Source organism: Maylandia zebra, linkage group LG15 (assembly GCF_041146795.1).
Source record: "Maylandia zebra isolate NMK-2024a linkage group LG15, Mzebra_GT3a, whole genome shotgun sequence".
Taxonomy (NCBI): domain Eukaryota; kingdom Metazoa; phylum Chordata; class Actinopteri; order Cichliformes; family Cichlidae; genus Maylandia; species Maylandia zebra.
In genome coordinates this window covers 23,070,305-23,090,926 of record NC_135181.1, presented here as the reverse complement: position 1 = coordinate 23,090,926, position 20,622 = coordinate 23,070,305, and the positions used below count along the sequence as shown (strand labels likewise).

At 39.3% G+C, this 20,622-nt stretch overlaps 1 protein-coding gene and 1 long non-coding RNA gene across 3 annotated transcripts; both read left to right on the top strand.

The window, feature by feature from the left end:
- Window positions 1-2,826: 2,826 nt before the first annotated feature.
- On the top strand, window positions 2,827-3,749 carry LOC112435343 (uncharacterized). The gene is made up of 3 exons (XR_013093206.1): window positions 2,827-2,987; window positions 3,086-3,368; window positions 3,501-3,749. It is a non-coding gene; the product is annotated as an uncharacterized LOC112435343 (long non-coding RNA).
- A 9,588-nt stretch (window positions 3,750-13,337) lies between these two features.
- LOC101476301 (cytochrome P450 2K1) lies at window positions 13,338-18,780 on the top strand. 2 transcript variants are annotated; one of them, XM_004568424.6, is made up of 9 exons: window positions 13,338-13,631; window positions 13,723-13,885; window positions 14,172-14,321; window positions 14,416-14,576; window positions 14,664-14,843; window positions 15,050-15,191; window positions 15,319-15,503; window positions 17,541-17,682; window positions 17,764-18,780. In XM_004568424.6, the coding sequence occupies exons 1-9, from the start codon at window positions 13,425-13,427 to the stop codon at window positions 17,949-17,951; spliced, it is 1,518 nt and encodes a 505-aa protein (XP_004568481.3). In that variant the 5' UTR covers window positions 13,338-13,424; the 3' UTR covers window positions 17,952-18,780. The 2 variants fall into 2 exon arrangements, with proteins under 2 accessions (XP_004568481.3, XP_076730262.1); XM_076874147.1 differs by having other exon boundaries at window positions 14,664-14,867.
- Window positions 18,781-20,622: the final 1,842 nt, after the last annotated feature.

The following is a 20,622-nucleotide window of genomic DNA, read 5'->3' as shown; positions in this document are numbered from 1 at the left end:
AATAGGATTTTGAAATTTAGATCATAGGATCAGCTCCTAAGATTCGTGGACGAGTTTGAATCTCAGTGACCTCGACTTCAAGGTTGAAAAGAAAAGTCAGAGTTTTTCTTAAAATCTTTTGAATGCAACAACTCAAGAATGAGGTGACGTAGGATTATAAAATTGATACCAGAGGTGTGCCTACTAAGAGGTTGAGGGGTAACATTGGTGGCTGCCAGTAGTTTTCAGATCATCGTTGTTGAAAAATTTTCACTGAAAATTATTTTACTGCATTTGAGTCTTGTTTCATCTCATCGCAAACCAGGCATAAAATGAAAAATTTCTAAAACTCTGAAAACATTTAAGTACATTTTTAAAAGTAGCAATTTAGTAGCTTTGTAAATGCACTAGAGTAGATTTCACAGGTATTTTCTTCATGCTACATGTCTATCCGCACGTTATTCTCAGCAGCTCTGTGTTTTATTGACTTTATTGGCAGCTCTCTGTCCATCTGAGGTGCATGAACTGTAACAACCCTTACTGTGTTACAGCACCACTAGGAGGGGTTGCCCTACTATTGTAATCGTTGGGAGAGTCCTCCTAGTGTGTGTGAGTATAGTGTGGCAACCATTACATGCTGCTAGTGTGTCTGTTCTGAGAGAGACCTTGCCATTGTAACAGGCTGGTGCCAGCGACTACCTATCCCCTCACATGTATGTACGGACGGAGTAGAGCCGTGGAGACCTGGCTTGTATGGTCTTATGTTGCTAATGTCAAATAAAGGTCTGTTGATCAACTTAACTGACTGGCTTCGAGTTATCCAGCTAACCGCCACACCACATTCCCACTGGACCAGTTAGCTGCTCTTTCCTCGCCAGATTGCTGTTACAGAACAGTCTGGAGAGCAAGATGAGCAATATCTTTTTAGTCATCTCAAAGGGCACAAAATCGGATCTTATAGCTTTTAGAAGTTTTTCACACTCATGTTATCTGTGTAACCCCAGTCACGAGTCTAGACAGCTTGGCACAGTGTGTAATGATTTTTATTAGCAACAAGAGCATTTTTTGACTTGCATTGTTGTCACGACCACAGCTGCCGAACTTCCTAGCTGACATCAGTACCTCACTCCGGGTCCCAGCGTCACTGTAAAAGGGGTGAGATGTGATTACACAATAACATACAGTTGTCCACCAGCCTCTCTGGCACTGCCCCTTGAGCCTGCTGCACCACCCCTCCCCTGCAGCGAAGTCAAAGACCACACCTCTGCCACAGTCTGATTTACAGTTTTTTCTGATTGCTTAAGCACATTTTTTGTAACTATTGGCTAATTTTGCAAAACTCTTCACACAAATAAGAAAACCTGTCACCCAATCATCAAAACATTGTAGTTCTCTTGCAAAAGCGAACACAGCTAGACTAACTCTTCACACCTTCGTAAAAGTGATGTTTCCGTATCAAACAGTACACACAAGCCATCATCTACTAAGCACACAATGCGCCAACTGCACACTGATGGTATGAATACAAAACACATCTGGCTTTTGCTTTCTCTGTGCACAAGGTAGGCTATGTCAGTTTGAGCTCATACTTCTGTCATAGATCCATAAGCATAGAGGGATCCAAACTTCAAGTACTGGTGTTTATTCAAACACATCAAAACAAACACAAGTGGTTATTTCCAAGTATAGGATTATTTGCAATCGCCATAATGACTATATGGGTTACTTGGTCTGCAGTGAACATGCTTCCTCTGCCCCAGCATCTGGTCATCTAGCAATTCTGTAAAGTAACAATTTCCGTATTTTTACATCAATGGTATTGGTGTGTTTCTCATTGGCATATGGCAGTGCTACAAATCTTTGTGCGAAGTGACTGTACTAACCGATTCTCATTTCAAGATGTCCCTATGGTACTTGCTACAGTGTAGCGGCTCGAGTTAGGCTGGACCCGTTGGCCAGCTACCCTCAGGGTCACTCCACGGTTGATTACATGGTCCACTATTGTAGCTCTGATGTCATCAGTAATTCTATTTCTTACTCTTCCTACCCTTCCTCTCCCCCCTCCTCATTTTCCTCTCCCCCCTCCTCATCTTCCTCTTGCTCCTCCTTGTCCTTGTCGTCCTCTTCATCCTACTTCTTCACCTCCACGTCCTCTTCCTCGGCCTCCTCTTCTTCTCACTCTTTCTGCTCCCTCCATTGTACTCCGCACACACAGCTTACCTGTATTACAGTTTTTTTCAGTCGCTAACAAGCGTTTGTCCAAACAGTTGTCACATTTGCAAAACTCTAAACACAATTAGCACAGCATCGGTCTGTTGTGGCCATACCATTCACACATTTCATGTCGTGTTCACCCAATATGCAGTCAGTGAACACATTTCCACAATGCTTACATTTTCTTAACAGACAAGCTATACCTCCCAACAAAATTATGGACTGTTTTTGTAGTATGTACGAATGTTAACACACAACATCCCACAATAGCAAAAACAATATTCTAAACCTTAGATACAGTATAAAAACCTCTGCTTCTGCAATGATATCAGTACAAAAACAATATCAATATCAAAAATATATCTCAGCTGATAATAAACAAACAATTGAATAATTGACACACAGCTGATTTATGTTGGGTAAATTGGGCCAACCACAGCTTCTTCCATTCTGGCTTAGACTCAGTGGGGTTTATAAGGCAAGACCTTGAGGAGTGATGTTTTTGGAAACAAAAAAAAGACAAACACTGTAATGTCTGGTCGAGGAAGAGTAAGAGCAAGGGGCCCAGGGAGAAGAGAAGGCCCAAGGAGAGGGCAAGGTAGAGGTGTGAGAATGCGTGGTGGTGGCATTCCAAGGGCTGCAAGAACAGTAGTCAGTGATGAAATTCGTGCCACTATCATTGACCATGTAATCAACCATGGTCTTTCACTAAGAGAGGCTGGTGAAAGAGTGCAGCCCAATTTGAGGCGGTCAACAGTTGCCTCCATTATACGCATCTTTCAACAAACCAACAGGTAAGTATTGCATTTTACATGGATTGTTTCTATTCTCACTTGACATGTCAATATGGTCATACAGTAATGCATATGTTGAATTTTTTGTCTTTCTAAAGAATGCAACGTCTTCCACCCTCTGGGGGAAGAGGAAAGCTCCTCAGTAATGATCAGGAGCTTGCCATTGTAGAAATGGTTACTGCAAATAATGCAATAAAACTGCGTGAAATTCAAACTAGAATTGTGGCGGACCATGAGATATTTGACAATATCGATAGAATCAGCCTCACAACCATTACGCGGACATTGTCCAAACACAGAGTGCGGATGAAGCAGCTCTACACTGTTCCCTTTGAGAGGAACAGTGAGAGGGTCAAGGAGCTACGACGACAATATGTCCAGGTATAGTGTATATTCAATCCAATGTCCAGTTCTATAAGCTTTGCACTTTGCAAGTAGGTAACCTACACAATACTAGGTTACAGTACAGTATGGTATACAGTACTAACATGACTTACATAAACTTTGTTTCAGAGAGTTATGGAATTGGAGGCCAACCAGGCCCCTCATGAATTCATATACATCGATGAGGCAGGATTCAATCTGGCCAAAAGGCGTCGACGTGGACGAAATGTAATTGGAAAAAGGGCCACAGTTGATGTGCCAGGACAGAGAGGGGCAAACATTACCATGTGTGCAGCAATTGCAAATGCAGGATTACTCCTTCACAGATGTCAGGTTGGACCCTATAATACAGAGCGCTTGCTTGCCTTTCTCAATGATCTCCACCAGTGCCTGGTTCCAGAGCAAGGTCAGGAGGGTGAAAACACGAGGACCTTTGTAATTACCTGGGACAATGTGGCTTTCCATCACTCGCAAGCAATAACAACATGGTTTGAAGTCCACCCAAGACTGGTAAGTCTCTTCCTTCCACCCTATTCACCTTTCCTCAACTCCATAGAGGAGTTTTTTTCTGCATGGAGGTGGAAGGTTTATGACCATCAGCCACATGACCAGATGTCCCTCCTTGAAGCCATGGATGCTGGCTCCAGGGACATCACAGTTGACGATTGCCAAGGGTGGATCCGACATACCAGGCAGTTTTATCCCAGGTGCATCGACTTGGATAACATCAGATGTGATGTTGATGAAAACATGTGGCCTAACCCTGAAGATCGCAGAGATTAGATGCAAAGTTTTTGCCTTTTTTTTTTAGCCCCCCTCCCCCCCTTTTTATCTTGGCTTTTTGCTGTTGTTTTTTTGTTCAGAATGCTCTTGTGTGTTTCATGGATATTTTGTTCACTGTAAGCAATACTGTAAAACTTTCTCTGTCCTATCATACCGTGTTTCTACTGTACCTCCTGTAGTAAACAGTAAAGAAACAAAAACTTGTTTGCTTTTTACTGGAATGCTTTTTAATGTGAACATTACTGTACATGTGGACATACAGTTACCAACCAAGACATTTCTGGTGTCAAAATGGTGGATTGCATGTTTCGCATGCAAATACCTGTAAAACTGAAACATAAAAGTCTATGCAGTTTTTGTAATGTCAATAATAGCCAGTATTTTGAAACAAGGTGTACTTTGATTGACTGCATGTACCTTGTGAGGTGAAAACAAGTGTTATTCTTTGACAGACTAATTTCATTTTGAGTCAGATTTATAGTGTTTTTGTACAGTTAGTGTGTGCAGAGAAAGATGTGTTCTATTTTGAAATGAAGAGTTAGTATATATTTAACAAAATGTATTTTTGAGAAGAAAATTATCCATTTGGCCAATTGTGTTTTGTAGGTGTGAGCCTGTGTTAAGAGTTTAGAAAAAGTATCTGAAGTATGGGTAGGCGCTTGTTAGCGATTGAAAAAAACTGTATAGTGCTTAGGCAGATTGCAAAGTGAACGAATTATCTAAAAAAGTTTTCACATGTGAAAGTGTGCCAGACAGTTGGCAAATTAGTGTTAATGATAGCCATACATGTGTATACTTTTGCTAGGAGTGTGTTGGAAATTTGGTAATTGAGTGTTGTGCAGTGAATTGTGCCTACAGTTTTGCAAAGTGTGTGTTACAAAATTGCAAACTGAGTGCAAAGCAGTTTTTGTGCTTTTAGTTTTGCAAACTCAGTGAGTGGTTTTGCTATAAGTCTGAATAGTTTTAGAGATTGTGCTACAGGAATCACAGTTAGGGTTTAAGCATTCAGAAAAAACTGTAAAGCTGTCTGATGCAGAAGACAACCACTCCCATTTAAAATTAAGATTTCATTAGAATCTACACTAAAATAGACAATTTATCACTAAATTAAAGCCTCATTATTTGCCGAGATGGATCTATAAGAATCTACAATACTAATTAAATGGCCCTTGAAAAGTTGGAGCTTGAGGGCAAGAAATTCAAATTCCTCTCAAACAGACACTGATGATTGAAAAGTACTGTGGAATCTGTTTTTAACATAAATTGCAACACCACCACCTTACTTTGGGCATTCACAACGATAAAGGTTGTAATGCTTTGCTGCAATATCTTCGTCAGTAATTGATTTATTAGCCCAGGTGTCAGATAACAAAAGAATATCAGTATCCAATGCTTTCTCCCAATTTTTTAAAATTATTTTTAGGAAGAAGACTTCTAACATTTAAATGAATAATATCTAGCTTTAAAATCAAAGGGAGTACTCAAACATTTGCAATCTGGATCAGGGTTAGGTTGTACATTTCCAGATAAAATAAGCACAAGAACAATGAAGCATTTTGTCTTAACAGAATTTTGAAGCATTACAGATTGATTTTTTTCTAGCCCCCGAGCTCTTTGGGAGGTGAGAGTACAGGGAAATAAACCAGTCATACAGAACAAATAAATCAATTACAGTTTTTTCTGAATGCTTAAACCCTAACTGTGATTCCTGTAGCACAATCTCTAAAACTATTCAGACTTATAGCAAAACCACTCACTGAGTTTGCAAAACTAAAAGCACAAAAACTGCTTTGCACTCAGTTTGCAATTTTGTAACACACACTTTGCAAAACTGTAGGCACAATTCACTGCACAACACTCAATTACCAAATTTCCAACACACTCCTAGCAAAAGTATACACATGTATGGCTATCATTAACACTAATTTGCCAACTGTCTGGCACACTTTCACATGGGAAAACTTTTTTAGATAATTAGTTCACTTTGCAATCAGCCTAAGCACTATAATACAGGTAAGCTGTGTGTGCGGAGTACAATGGAGGGAGCAGAAAGAGTGAGAAGTAGAGGAGGCCGAGGAAGAGGACGTGGAGGTGAAGAAGTAGGATGAAGAGGACAACAAGGACAAGGAGGAGCAAGAGGAAGACGAGGAGGGGGGAGAGGAAGATGAGGAGGGGGGAGAGGAAGGGTAGGAAGAGTAAGAAATAGAATTGCTGATGACATCAGAGCTACAATAGTGGACCATGTAATCAACCGTGGAATGACCCTGAGGGTAGCTGGCCAACGGGTCCAGCCTAACTCGAGCCGCTACACTGTAGCAAGTACCATAGGGACATCTTGAAATGAGAATCGGTTAGTACAGTCACTTTGCACAAAGATTTGTAGCACTGCCATATGCCAATGAGAAACACACCAATACCATTGATGTAAAAATACTGAAATTGTTACTTTACAGAATTGCTAGATGACCAGATGCTGGGGGCAGAGGAAGCATGTTCACTGCAGACCAAGTAACCCATATAGTCATTATGGCGACTGCAAATAATCCTATACTTGGAAATAAACACTTGTGTTTGTTTTGATGTGTGTGAATAAACACCAGTACTTGAAGTTTGGATTCCTCTATGCTTATGGATCTATGACAGAAGTAGCTCAAACTGACATAGCCTACCTTGTGCACAGAGGAAGCAAAAGCCAGATGTGTTTTGTATTCATACCATCAGTGTGCAGTTGGCGCATTGTGTGCTTAGTAGATGATGGCTTGTGTGTACTGTTTGATACGGAAACACCATTTTTACGAAGGTGTGAAGAGTTAATCTAGCTGTGTTTGCTTTTGCAAGAGAACTACAATGTTTTGATGATTGGGTGACAGGTTTTCTTATTTGTGTGAAGAGTTTTGCAAAATTAGCCAATAGTTACAAAAAATGTGCTTAAGCAATCAGAAAAAACTGTAATAACTATAGCGCCATATCTAAATTAGCTTAGTTTAGTAGTGAACAACTACAATATTTTTTTACAATCCTTTTTTTTTCTTTTCCAACATTAGTCAAGATTCAGAAAACAACACAACACAATAACTGCTGCTATTAAAGTGGTGAATGATATTATGCTGTCCTCGCCCTGAGTCTCTTAGTTTCACCAGCTAGACAGCGAGATAATGATGCTCCAATAACCAGACTTATTTTCCTTTTTGCGCTGACTTATTGAAGAATGGCCTCTGACCATTGCCTTCTCTATGACCATCGTAAAACTGAAAGTACAAAATACTGTATTAGCTAACTAACATTGTAAACTAGCTTGTTACACTCTTACTGCAAGCTAACAAGATAAAACTTTCAAATGTACAAATTATCGTACCATTTTTACACAAAACAAAAGATAATAATTATTTTATCGACTGTATAGGAATTTCTTTCACTTATCTATTACAGTTTTTGCCCGTTGCTTGAACATTATAAACCCATGCTTAGACTAAAGTAACACAACGTGAAGCTGTTGTTACCATACCTCAAACACATGTACCCCTACCTTAAACAAAAGCGCTGCTTTGCACCCCAGTACCAATTATGCAACACACCTACTCCCTCATGCAACACACATGGTCCTGCATGCTACACTCTATTTCATACATAAGACACTTCGCTCACAAAATGAAATCTCAGGGTGCCATTCGGAAAACACATGTATCCAAAATACAAAACACATCGGGTAATTGCAACCACTCAAATACACACCTGAAGGCACCTACTTGCAAAACCGAACACCAATTAGCCAACTACAAAAAGCCCTCAGCGTAGCCATTCCAAGAACTTTGCAAGCATGGATGGAGGGAGAGCAAGAGGATATTTACCCCGGTGCCTAGCGGGAGAGGACATTGCTTGCGATGTTGATGAGGTCCTGTGGCCAGACCCCAACAGACGGCGGGATCCATGAGCCCACTTATGCACAATTGTCATGGTTTTTTGTGTTTACAGTATAGTGTTTTTTCTATTGCAGTACTATTGTGTTGTTGTTGTTTTATTTGCTGTACCTGTATTCATGGTACTGCAATGTACAGTATTGAGTAGGTCTATTTGCGTTTATGGTTGTTTGGAAATGTGTCTCCTGTAAATGTGCCTTCTGAATACAGTTTTTGCTCGTTGCTTGAACACTATAAACCCATGCTTATACTAAAGTAACACAACTTGAAGCTTTTGTTACCATACCTCAAACACATGTACCCCTACCTTAAACAAAAGTGCTGCTTTGCACTCTGGTTGCAATTATGCAACACACTTACTCCTTTATGCAACACACATGGTCCTGCATGCTACACTCTATTTCATACATAAGACACTTCGTTCAAAAATGAAATTTCAGGGTGCCATTTGGAAAACACATGTATCCAAAATACAAAACACATCGGGTAATTGCAACCACTCAAATATACACCTGAAGGCACTTACTTGCAAAACTGAACACCAATTAGCCAACCACAAAAAGCCCTCAGTTTAGCCATTTCAAGAACTTTGCAAGCATGGATGGAGGGAGAGCAAGAGGAAGAGGAGGAGGAGGTCAAAGAGGCCATGCACGGACCCATATTTCTGATGATATAAGAGCAACTTTGGTGGACCATGTCATCAACCACGGCCTGACTATGAGGGAAGCTGGGCAGAGAGTCCACCCACATCTAAGCCGTTTCACAGTGGCATCTGTAATAAGAAAATTCCAACTAGAAAACAGGTCTGTCTTCATCTCACTGCCTTCTACTCTACTCAGATGGTTTTTATAGTACTGTTCTACAGTTACCATATCAAGTGTACAGGGTATTGCAGGGTGCTAAGGCTCCTTTTGCAGCCAAAGTGGTAGTTTCTGTGAAACATACCATGATTACTTATATTGAAGTACAGTGTTGTACAGTGGATGACACAGTACATACAGTAAAGTACTGTAAGAAAAATAAGCAAACCAATGACAATATGTGGTTGTATTTCTCTAGAATGACTCGAAGACCTTCTGGGGGAGGACGCCAACGCCTGTTCACACAACGGCAGGAACTTGCCGTTGTGGACCTAGTGAGGGCAGACAATGCTATCCGTCTCCACCAGCTACGAAAGCAAATACTTGCAGACAGGCAAGTGTTCAACAACATAAACCATGTGAGCATCACCACCATCAGACGCATCTTGGGAAAACACAGCATCACCATGAAGCAACTCTACAGAGTACCATTTGAGAGGAACAGTGACAGGGTCAAAGGACTTCGAGCTGAATATGTACCATATCAGTACCACATGAATACATTCTGAGAGCTACACAGGTACCCGTGTGATGGGGTGAGGGTTCTGTATGTGTAGCACTGTAGTGCAGTAATATGTTCTCTCTCTTTTTTTTTTTTTTTTTTTTTTTTACAGAGAATCTTGGCCATGGATGGAGTTGCACAGCCTCATGAATTCATTTTCATTGATGAAGCTGGATTCGACCTGAGCAAAACAAGACGACGGGGTCGTAATGTAATTGGCCAAAGGGCAATTGTGCACGTTCCAGGGCAGCGCGGGGGAAATATCACATTGTGTGCCGCCATAAGCCTTCGACGGCTTCTGCATCATCATGCAAAACTAGGTCCATACAATAGCCAACATATACTCACATTTCTAGATCTCCATGATATAGTTGTACAGAATAGACCAGATCAGCCCAGGTTTGTGGTGATATGGGATCATGTCAGTTTCCATCGGGCTGCTCTGGTCCAGGCCTGGTTCTCCAACCACAGTCAACTTGAAGTGGTATGCTTGCCCCCTTACTCACCATTTTTAAACCCTATAGAGGAATTTTTTTCGGCTTGGAGATGGCGTGTATATGACCGCCAACTACATGCCCGCATGCCTCTTCTGCAGGCAATGGAACAGGCCTGCGGCGACATTCAGGTGACAGCAATCCATGGATGGTTTTGACATGGAAGAGGATATTTTCCCCGGTGCCTAGCGGGAGAAGACATTGCTTGCGATGTCGATGAGGTCCTGTGGCCAGACCCCAACAGACGGCGGGATCCATGAGCCCACGTATGCACAATTGTCATGATTTTTTGTTTACAGTATAGTGTTTTTTCTATTACTGTATTATGGGTTGTTTTTTTTGTTTGTTTTTTTTGCTTTATCTGAATTCATGGTACTGCAATGTACAATACTGAGTAGGCCTATTTGCTTTTTTGGTTGTTTGCAAATGTGTCTCCTGAAAATATGCCTTCTGAATGAACAATGGAAATCAAAGACTGCAGTGCTTTATATAAAGTAGACTAGTGTGTTCCCCCTGCTCTGTAGGTGTTTGCATATGATGCAAGTATGTGTCATTTTGTCAACAGAGTTACATTTTGACAAAGGAATGTTAGGTTTTGATAGCAGAGTTTAGGTTTTGAGAGTAGAGTTTCAATTTGGTGCAGATGTGAATGGTATATTTCCCAGTGTTGTGTCATGTTTACTTGTGTTTAGGGTTTTGGCACAATGAGCAAAGTTTTGCAAAATGTGTTCAGGCAACGGGCAAAAACTGTAAACAATGGGAATCAAGGACTGCAGTGTTTTATGTACAGCAGACTAGTGTGTTCCCCCTGATCTGTGAGTGTTTGCATATGATGCAAGTATGTGTCATTTTGTCAACAGAGTTACATTTTGACAAAGGAATGTTAGGTTTTGACAGCAGAGTTTAGGTTTTGGGAGTAGAGTTCCAATTTGGCACAGATGTGAATGGTATATTTCCCAGTGTTGTGTCATGTGTACTTGTGTGTACAGTTTTGGCACAGCGAGCGGGGTTTTGCAAAATGTGTTCAAGCAGTGGGCAAAAACTGTAATAGAAAATTAAAGCTGGGCTGAAAATTTGTTCAGCTTCACCCTTTATGAATATTGGAAGATGTGTCAAGGTAAATGATTCTGATTCTTTCCAATATTCATCTTCATCTGGAAGCAGTTTTCTGTCATAAGAAGCATGTCCATTTTCTTTGATTTCCATATGAGTTATATACAATATAGAAAGCATTTTCAGTTTGTGTTTTGTAATTTCATCAGGGAACCACGTTTTTTTCTCTCTTGACATCTGTCCTGCATGATCCAGAGGAGTGGGAGAAACCACACAGCTTTTACCCTGCTCACTTCCTGGACAAAGAGAATTAATTTGTCAAGTGAGATGCATTCATTCCCTTTTCTGCAGGTTTGTGAGCTCAACTATCACTGTTTAGGTTACATTGATGAAAGTAGTTCTCTCTTGCAGGTCGCAGGATTTGTCTTGGAGAGAGTCTGGCCAGGATGGAGCTCTTCCTCTTCTTCACCACCCTCCATTTCCATTTCACTCCTGCACCTGGAGTTTCAGAGAATGAATTAGATCTGACTCCAGCTGTGGGTTTTACTCTCAGCCCTTCACCTCACAAACTGTGTGCTGTTTCCAGAATGTGAGGAACAGATATTCTCTAAAAACATATCTTGCTCTGGTTAAAAGATTCACCTCAGTTGTGTCATGATCCTGGGCCATGTTGGCCCAGCAGTCTTAGTATTCATGTCTTTTTGTATTTTGTTCCTTAATTGATTTCCCCTTGTGACTTTTATCCCCTGTGTGCCCCTCTATGTATCTGTGAGCCCTCGTCTCCCCTCATGTTTTATTCCATGTTTTCCCCAGCCTGTTATGTCTGTGTTCTCCCCGTGCTCTCTCTCCTCCTGTCTGAACCTCTGTGTACTTCCTGTTTTACTTTGACAGTCTCCTGTCAGTGTTGCATTTACTCCTGCCGTGTCTTGTTATGATTATCAGTGTCACCGGTGTTCCCCGTGTGTTCCCACTTCCCTCGTTAACCCTCTGTGTATTTATGTCTGCGTCTCCCTCAGTTTGGTGTCGTGTTCTCCCTCATGCTGTGTGCGATTCTCCCCGTGGCTCCTGGTATGCATTATAATTAGCTTTTCCCAGTTTAGTTTTGTATTGCTTGTGTTCTATTTTCCAGCAATAAAGCTGTGCTTTTGAGTTCAAGTTCTGTCCCCGTGAGTTTGCGTTTGGGTCCAATCCCCGCCTGCCACACAGCCGAAACATGACAAGTTGTTTCCAAAATGATCTGACTCCAGTTGTGGGCATTACTCTCAGCCCTTCTATTCACAAATTATTTGCTGTTTCCCAAATGTGAGGAAGAGATGCTCTTTAAAAGCTGTTGTTGCCCTGTGAAAATAAATCAGCCCAGTTTTTTTTCAGAATATTGCCTTCTGTCATTTTGTGTCCTTTATTTCAGAGTCACTGATTTACAAAATGTTTAGTTAATTTGCTCCTTTTTGTTTCAAGGTAATTTTATTAGCCCAGTCTCATGTAGGTAAAGATGTCACATTTGCCTGTTTGCTTTAGAACAGTCTCTGAATAGCTGTCTGTAAAGTTTTGACTGACAATAAAGGCAGAATGTTTTGATCACTTAAAAATGCTACATCAGCACATGTATCATTTTCTCACTTGCTCTTAAAGATAATAATAATAATAATAATAATAAATGTTATTTATAAAGCACCTTTCAAGACACCAGAGGACACTATACAATAGATAAAAACACATAATAGAACAATGGCAAAAGCACAAGATAAAATTAACAAACAGTGGGTTGACAGTGAATATGCAGATTTGAACAGATGGGTTTTGAGTTTTTAACTGGGGGAGAAAACCAATGTTTCTTATATCTGGGGGTAGAGAGTTCCACAGCCTGGGAGAAATGTTCCCTCTAATTTTTCATGTGTCTGAAGCGAACACACAAACTCCCTGAGCGGTCCCTTGGACCACTGTGAGCAACAGCAGACATGTGCACTGTGGTCACACCAGCATCGAATCCATCCAAGTTACATGGTTTATTAATCAAATTACAGCATTTACGTTTATGTTAGACTACTTTTAATTAAGTGCTTTAGTCTATTTACAATGAAAATTTTAAAAAAATCTTCATATATATATATATATATATATATATATATATATATATATATTTAAATATATAACATCTTACGGTTGCAGCTGAGCTTGTGGTTGTACATAGAAATGTCCTTCTAGTTGCTTCAGATCCAAGTACAATTTTAATATTTGCATATTTGCACAGTCCAAAGTACCAGTTTGTTCACAGTAATGGTTTACTAGGTCGTTCATTTGGAACCTTTCTACTAAATCATCCCACCCCCTAGTACTTATTGTCTAGATTGGGCACCAAAGAAAAAATCTAGTTTAGTACCAAATGCAGAGTCAGAGAGTGTCCCTGTAAAAAGAACTCTCAGTGGATATTTGGTTTGAAAACCATGGGGATATTAGATGTTTTTCTCCATTGCTTCAGTTACACATTCTTGTTGGGGGCTTTCACAGTTTTCCTGTTCATGTATTTATTCTCCCCTTCCAGTTTCAGTACCAAAAAACATGGTAAGGAGCCTCCAGGACCCAGACCACTCCCCTTGCTTGGGAACCTGCTGCAGCTGGATCTGAAAAAACCCTACAACACATTACTGGAGGTGAGGTAGTTTTTGTATTATTTTTCTTTCAGGGTGTTTTGTAGATTCAGCTCACCAGGTAACACATTTGCCTTTGTTTTTCTGTCCCTAGTTATCTAAGAAATATGGATCAGTCTTTACTCTCTATCTGGGACCCAAAAAAGTGGTGGTCCTGGCAGGATACAAGACAGTGAAGGAGGCACTTGTCGACTATGATGACGTGTTTGGAGACAGAAATCCACTGGAGATCATGCGTGAACTCACTCAATCACATGGTATGGAAAATGACTATTATGTAGGGTTGCTATTTTTTTTAACTATGAAATAAGAGACACTCTGTTATGTCAGAAACACAATGCACAACCCTCTGGACATAGTGTAAATATGCAGTGTATGTGACATTACAAGTAATGGTCAATATATGTGACATTTAAGGTAGACTAAAAGGACGAATCAGTTGGCAACCCTAATATTATGCTACAATAAATGTATTTTTTCACACAGTTACACTTTGAGGTTAATCTATCTTAGGTAAACTATTTTGTAAAAATTTCATTTCAGGGGTTTTGTGGTCCAACGGCGATTCATGGAAAGAAATGAGGCGCTTTGCACTGACTAACCTGAGAGACTTTGGGATGGGCAAGAGAGCATGTGAGGACAAAATAATTGAAGAATGTCAATACCTCATCGAAGTTTTTAAGAAATTTCAAGGTAAAACTAATCACATTGTGTTGAGTTTAGTAAATAGTAAATAAACTGACATTTTTTCTAAAGTTCATGTGCTATTTTATTTCTGTTGTAACAGGAGAAGCTTTTGATACAACCCAACCAGTTAACTGTGCAGTCTCTAATATTATCTGCTCCATCGTCTATGGCAGCAGATTTGAATATAATGATCCAGAGTTTATACTTCTGGTAAAGAGAACATCCAGAATTGTTAGACTTGGTGGAAGTCCCTCAATACAGGTATTAATTGCTACTTTTTGAAGTATATTCACTGACAGTATTATTTATTTTGCTTTGCATAAAGCATTACTTTGTCAACTTTGACAGATCTTTGACATGTTTCCATCGCTCTTCAAGTGGACTGGGGACAGAAATGAAATACACAAAATATATTCTGCTAATAAGAAACAAAACCGAGCCATCTTCAGTCGCTTAAAAGAGAGTCTGAATCCCCAGATGTGCAGAGGCTTTGTGGATGCCTTTCTCGTCCGCAAACAAAATCTGGAGGTTGGACTGTCTATCATCTTTCAAGTTGGTGTTCTCGGATGTTTAACTGAAGCTCAGGGTGAAATTGTGCATGTTCCTGCCCAAAACTGTAGCTGTGTGTTCATAGAACTTTGAAATGTATCTGAAACCTCTGTTGATTTGCAACTCAACTAAACTTTAGGATTAGAATGATTTGAGTGACTTTTCTGTTAAATGTCTATGTGCAGGAATCTGGGATTACCAACAGTCACTTCCATAATGAAAACCTTATGATAACAGTCATGAATCTGTTTGCTGCCGGCACTGAGACAACATCAACTACACTGAGATGGGGACTTCTGCTTATGGCCAAATATCCAGAGATACAGGGTGAGAAGCCTAAGTAAAAAAAGACAAGATCAAGTGAACCACAAAGCTTTTATGTATTTATTTAGTATAAGTGAAGTGTTTTAGTCAGGTAATGGGGATGTGTCCACTGCACTCTTTTATGCTTCAGATGAGGTCCAGGAAGAGCTGAGGAGGGTCATAGGAGATCGACAGGTGCAGGTTGCCGATAGGAAAAACCTTCCCTTCACTGACGCCGTCATCCATGAGACACAGAGACTGAGCAGCATCATCCCCACTGCACTTCCTCACAAAACCACCCGAGACATCACTTTTCAGGGTCACTTTATTGAGAAGGTAACACTAACACACTTACTATGGAAAACCGAAGATATACCAAAGAAATATCTTGATGGAAAAAATAAATGCAATATGAACAATGTCCTTTCAAGTTGGGGCCATGATACATGACGACAGGCAGGTCAGCCTAAATGCAGACAAAGGCATAGGCATTGCTTCTACTGATTTACCTGTCAGCAGGAAACTGAAGCTTACAGGGAGGTTGGCAGGAAAACTGCTGCCAGCAAAAGAAAGCTTTAAAATCATACAGGCAAGAATTACACAAGTTATCGTAAAAAAACAACTAAAAAACAACAAAAGCACCTTGCAAAACTTTGTAAAATGTGAAACTGGAGAATAGATTATGTGCCTTTTAGTGTGCTGTTCTGTTTTTCGTGATAATATTGTACAGATTCACAATGCTCTTTTTCTTTTAGATATTTTTTTCTGGCAATTTTGCCTTTATTGGATTATGTAGCAGTTAACGTAGACAGGAAACTGGGAAGAAAGAGGGGAAAGACACACAGCAAAGGGCTGCAGGTCAGACTCACACCTGAGCCTTCTTTCTCCAGCCGTGTAGCTGCCTGCTCACCCACTGAGCTAAAGTGGCACGCCAACAATCCTCCTTTTAAAACAGCATGTAAAAAAGAAGCTAAAGTGAGTGCAGAACCAATTAATAATTATAAAGAGCAGAAAAAAGCAAAATGCATATGATGGATTCTAGTTTGAACACTCTGGAGACAAAGTAAGAGAGGCAAAGTTGAGATTGTTTGGACATATGCAGAGTGGGGGAATTAAGGATTTTGGACAATGGTGAAGACAGAGCAGCCAGGCAGGAGGAAAAGATGAAGACCACAGAGAAGATGTATTTAAATAGTGAAGAAGGAGGACATGCAGAAGGTTAATGTGAAAGAACAGGGCGCTAAAGGGAATAGCTGAAAGGGAAAAAAAAGAGGAAGTTGCCTGCTGTTCACAATAATATTAGAAAAAAAGTGCAAGAACGACATGCAGGCCATCAAACGCATTAAGTAAATAAATGCTGATTAATTTGACAAAAGACACCATTATAAAGGATTACATCAGAGGGAAGGCTCAGGCTGAGCAGTTTAGAGACAAATTCAAAGAGCCAAGATTGAGATTATTTATACATTTGTTTGAGGAGGGATATTAAGCATGTTGGACAATGGTGAAAAGAGAGCAGGCAGGAGGAAACATGAAGATAGCAGTGCAGGAAGACATGCAGGAAGACAGTGTGACAGAAGAGGGCGCTAAAGGCAGCAGATGAATAATAAAAAAAAAAAGAAGAATTACAAAACTGTTATAGAAGAATGCAAGTATTTTCACCAATATGCTGCTGATCACAGCCTATATGCAAAGGGAAAAAAATGCTGATCAATTAATCTGTGTTGCAGCTAATCTGGATTTGTATTTCCCTCTTGTCTGGATACCCAGCTGATTCAAATACTCCACCTTGAGTAATAAACTGTGATTTTCTGGGGCGACCGAAAAACAAATTTAAAGTTAAATAACAAAATGTCCTTTTACTACCATAAAAATATAGAATATAGAATTTTTTAGTAATTACACAATGGAAAATGTATCGAATTTTATGGTAGAATAAATTAAAATAAATGGGAAATTATGTAATGAAATATCACCCATAAAAAAGTTTAAAAAAATATATATATATACTGTTGTTAAACTAGTAACTGGATTTGTATTCTACAGTGTTTTTGATTGTACTGTAAAAGGGGTTGTCATGTCTATCTTTACTTAAGTAGAATGTATATTTAATATTTCTTCACTGTTAAAAAGGTATTTAACATAAAACTATTGAATTTACCCTTTAAAGATATTCTGAAAATGGCTTGTAACATACTGTTAATATCAAGTATTAACATGTCTGATCATGCTGATCAGACAGCCATTGACCATAACCCCCCTCATTACCTTTGCTAGAAGAAGTTTGACATTAGTAACATAAGTAACTTCTGTAAGCTATTAAAATGTATCATATAAAAAGCATTTTCAGTTTGTGTATTGTAATTTTTGCAGGGAACCACAGTGTTTCCTCTCTTGACATCTGCCCTGCATGATCCCAACGAGTGGGAAAGACCGCACAGCTTTTATCCTGCTCACTTCCTGGACAAAGAGAAAAAGTTTGTCAAGCGAGATGCCTTCATTCCATTTTCTGCAGGTTTGTGAGCTCAGCCATCACTGTTTAGTTTACTTTGACTCACAAGAGAGCCAGAAATGTTTCATGAATTCTCTCTTGCAGGTCGCAGGATTTGCCTCGGAGAGAGTCTGGCCAGGATGGAGCTCTTCCTCTTCTTCACCACCCTCCTTCAACATTTTCGTTTCACTCCTGCACCTGGAGTTTCAGAAGAAGAGTTAGATCTGACTGCAGTTGTGGGCATTACTCTCAGCCCTTCACCTCACAAACTATGTGCTGTTCCCTGTATGTAAGAAGGAGGCAGTCTAAACAAAGTTGTCCTATCTTCTCAATCCTTTTATAAAAATGAGTTCTTTTGGGTAGTTTCTTGTTTGGTTGGGGTTTTTTTTATCAGCCCTTTATTTCATTTCTACAACATTTCAATCCTCCGATTTTTATGAAAATATGAGCATATGGTTCTGTTTTTAGTTATCATAGTTATCATAGGCATATGGATCGGCCTTTACAAACTAATGAAGCCCAAATCATTGTAACCATTTGGGCTTCATTGATACGTGTATGCTTTTGCATGAGCTGGAGATGGGCACCCTTCTTTGCCAAGGTTGTTAATCTTGTCAAACTGCATGACACACTGACAGACAGAGAAGACTGAAAATGACCATTCTGCAGATCCAACATCTAGAACATGGAGAGTGGAATATGAAAACAAATCTAACCAGTTAACCGGCATTTTACGTCCCAGGGCCTAGCTAATAAGAAACAATGTAAATAGGCTGAACATTCACGTTTTCGCACAGGCTTGGATTTTTTTTCCCCTTAATAATAAAACACAGAAACTTTAGAAAATGCACTTTGTATTTACTTGTGTAAACAGCACTGCCATTTCACTCCTGCACCTAGCATTTCAAAGGATGAACTCCAACTAGTACCCTCATTCCTTCACCTCACAAACTTGATGCTATTTCCTGCGTGTGATGAAGTTGCATTTTTTTCCAAAGTTGTCCTACCCTGACGCCTGTCAAGGAATTCAGCCTTTAGTGCTTTCTGTTTTTTTCTATTCTTTGTTATTTCAGAGAAGCTCACATGAAGTGCGAAATGAAATAAACTGATTTTGAAGAACAAGACTGCCTTTTCTTCTTACCTGTAAATCTCCACCTTGTTCTTTGGTGAGAGGTCCAAATGGTCCTGTTTTATGTAGTTTAGCATCACACAAATGGATCATATACTAGTATAGAGACATATGAGAGGAATGAAGTGATTTATTTTGAAAGTGTTTTAATGCAGATATGCTCATCCTCCATCAGGGAAGTAACAACAAGACAAGAGACAAGTTTTTTTTGTTTTTTTTTTTGTCATAGTGTACCTGTCCATGGTTAACGTTTTTATTTAAAGAATATTCATTTCAAAAACAATTCAATTCAAAGCAATGTTCAACTTTGAGATATGAGATCTTTTATAAATATTCATGACATATTTTTATGCAGTATCTATAATTTGAAGAAAGTATCTGTCGTTATTGTAGTGTTAGAAATTCTGTTAAAACAGTAAGACATAATTTGATGTACCAAATGCCATTTGAAATGTGATGTCTGTTGACTGAAAAAGAGCGAAACCTAGGTTGCTTGGGTTTAGTTACTTTCTTGCAATCATTGGGGTGACCACACAGGTGTACAAGTACACAGGAAAATACACCTGAGATTTAAAAAGAAAGCTATGTCCTAAACTGTAACAGCTTAACTCTATATTGTATTTATTTCTTATAATTTAATACAAACTTGGGTTTTGTGATTTAAATAAAAATAAAAAGTATTTTTATATATATATATATATATATATATAGAGAGAGAGAGAGAGAGTTCTCATAAATCACATTTAGTGAGAAGCAGGATAAGTAATGCCTTAGCTGGCATCTTTCAAGCCGGTGAAGCTTCTCTAAAGAAAGAGATGACATCTGGGAGACTACTAGGGCCTTACAAACAGCCAGAGGTTGGATTGTGTCAGTATTTCTGTTTTTAGTCATTATCATTTCACTCAAATACATTCATTGCTTGATAATATTTGAGCAGTATGCTGTTTTATATGTAAGTGGAATTCATACAGAATCTTTCTACTGTATTTTTCCACCCTCGTCTGCTGGCTGTCTACAGAAAAAAAAAACTTTAAACCAAATGCTGCTCATCTATTTTATCTCCTCTTCCAAGAGTCCACCTATAGCTGCCCCAGAGGTGAATTCACTTTTTCCTGTCTATGCATTATACATTTATCTAGACAAGACTAAGTGCTTTAAGAAAAGCAACCAGCTTTTAATTTCCTGGACTTGTGGTCATAGAAGAAAACCTGTGTCTTCTTAGCAGTTCTCACACTAAGAAGTGACTATTGTGACAGCATATGAGTCCCAGGGACTGTATGTGGTGAAGAGGTGTGCCATAGAAACTTCTGTCGGTCTGTTAAGAATTCAACAATTTCAATAGAAATTTATAATTGAAGAGAAAAAATATTGCTGTGTTGCTGCTTTTGTTCCAAAGTCGATGTACTCCCGAATGTCATGCACTAAAAGAGGCCATATTTTTTGTATTATTTGAATTAGTTCTTTCTGTTTTTATCATTATTACTATTACTATTTGTTATTTCAAAGCCAATCATGTGATTCGGAAAAAGAAATAAACCCCTTTTGAATTGCCTTTGACACAGAACAAAATGGCAATGACCTCTTACTGAGTTTCCTTTGGCCTAAATGCAAACACTGAGAAAAAGAACGGTTTCACAACAAGCCAAAGTTCAAAAAGTACATCATGTACTTCAGTGGATCACTACTAGACCATAAAATCATGGGAATGATGTGTGAATGATTTACAAAGTAGTTTAACTGACAAAAAGTAAGAGTGAGTAATCACCTATCATCAACAAGAGCCCCTGTCTCTCTTCTACCACCACTTTTCAGTCCCGGACAGACAGTCTGTCTTG

Bases quoted from the DNA above. Each gene is read 5' to 3' on its own strand.
- LOC101476301 (XM_076874147.1), top strand. From the start codon at position 13,425: ATGGGGATATTAGATGTTTTTCTCCATTGCTTCAGTTACACATTCTTG. The intron at 13,886-14,171 runs GTATGGAAAATG...ATTTCATTTCAG, and splicing joins TGAACTCACTCAATCACATG to GGGTTTTGTGGTCCAACGGC. The intron at 15,192-15,318 runs GTGAGAAGCCTA...TTTATGCTTCAG, and splicing joins CAAATATCCAGAGATACAGG to ATGAGGTCCAGGAAGAGCTG.